Below are 367 nucleotides of genomic sequence, written 5' to 3' on the forward strand. Positions count from 1 at the left end.
ATATGTCGACACGGACTCCCGTACGAGATCGTCACTGACAACGGCACACAGTTTACCTCACTACAATTCGAAGGCTTTTGCGTGAAATGGAGAATTCGCCTGAGCAAGTCTACTCCTCGCTACCCGCAGGGAAATGGACAAGCCGAGGCGACCAACAAGACAATCATTGACGGACTCAAAAAACGACTTGAGGATAAGAAAGGTCTCTGGGCTGACGAGCTCGATGGTGTCTTATGGTCGCACCGTACCTCCCCCCGCCGATCTACAGGACGGACCCCGTTCTCCCTTGCGTACGGAATGGAGGCACTTGCACCAGAGGAAATTAGCGTGCCAACCCTGCGACGCTCTATGCTCGTCCATAACCCTG

General features: G+C 54.0%; 1 protein-coding gene across 1 annotated transcript in view; it reads left to right on the top strand.

Moving 5' to 3' along the window:
• The window catches only part of LOC104727965, a 4,370-nt gene extending 4,285 nt beyond the window's left edge, over window positions 1-85 (top strand). Inside the window, exon 2 of the mRNA XM_010447016.2 lies at window positions 74-85. Coding sequence (XP_010445318.1) covers window positions 74-85 — 12 coding nt within the window. The remainder of the gene's footprint in view (window positions 1-73) is intronic.

The sequence above is a fragment of the Camelina sativa genome, chromosome 11 (assembly GCF_000633955.1).
Source record: "Camelina sativa cultivar DH55 chromosome 11, Cs, whole genome shotgun sequence".
Classification (NCBI taxonomy): Eukaryota; Viridiplantae; Streptophyta; class Magnoliopsida; order Brassicales; family Brassicaceae; genus Camelina; species Camelina sativa.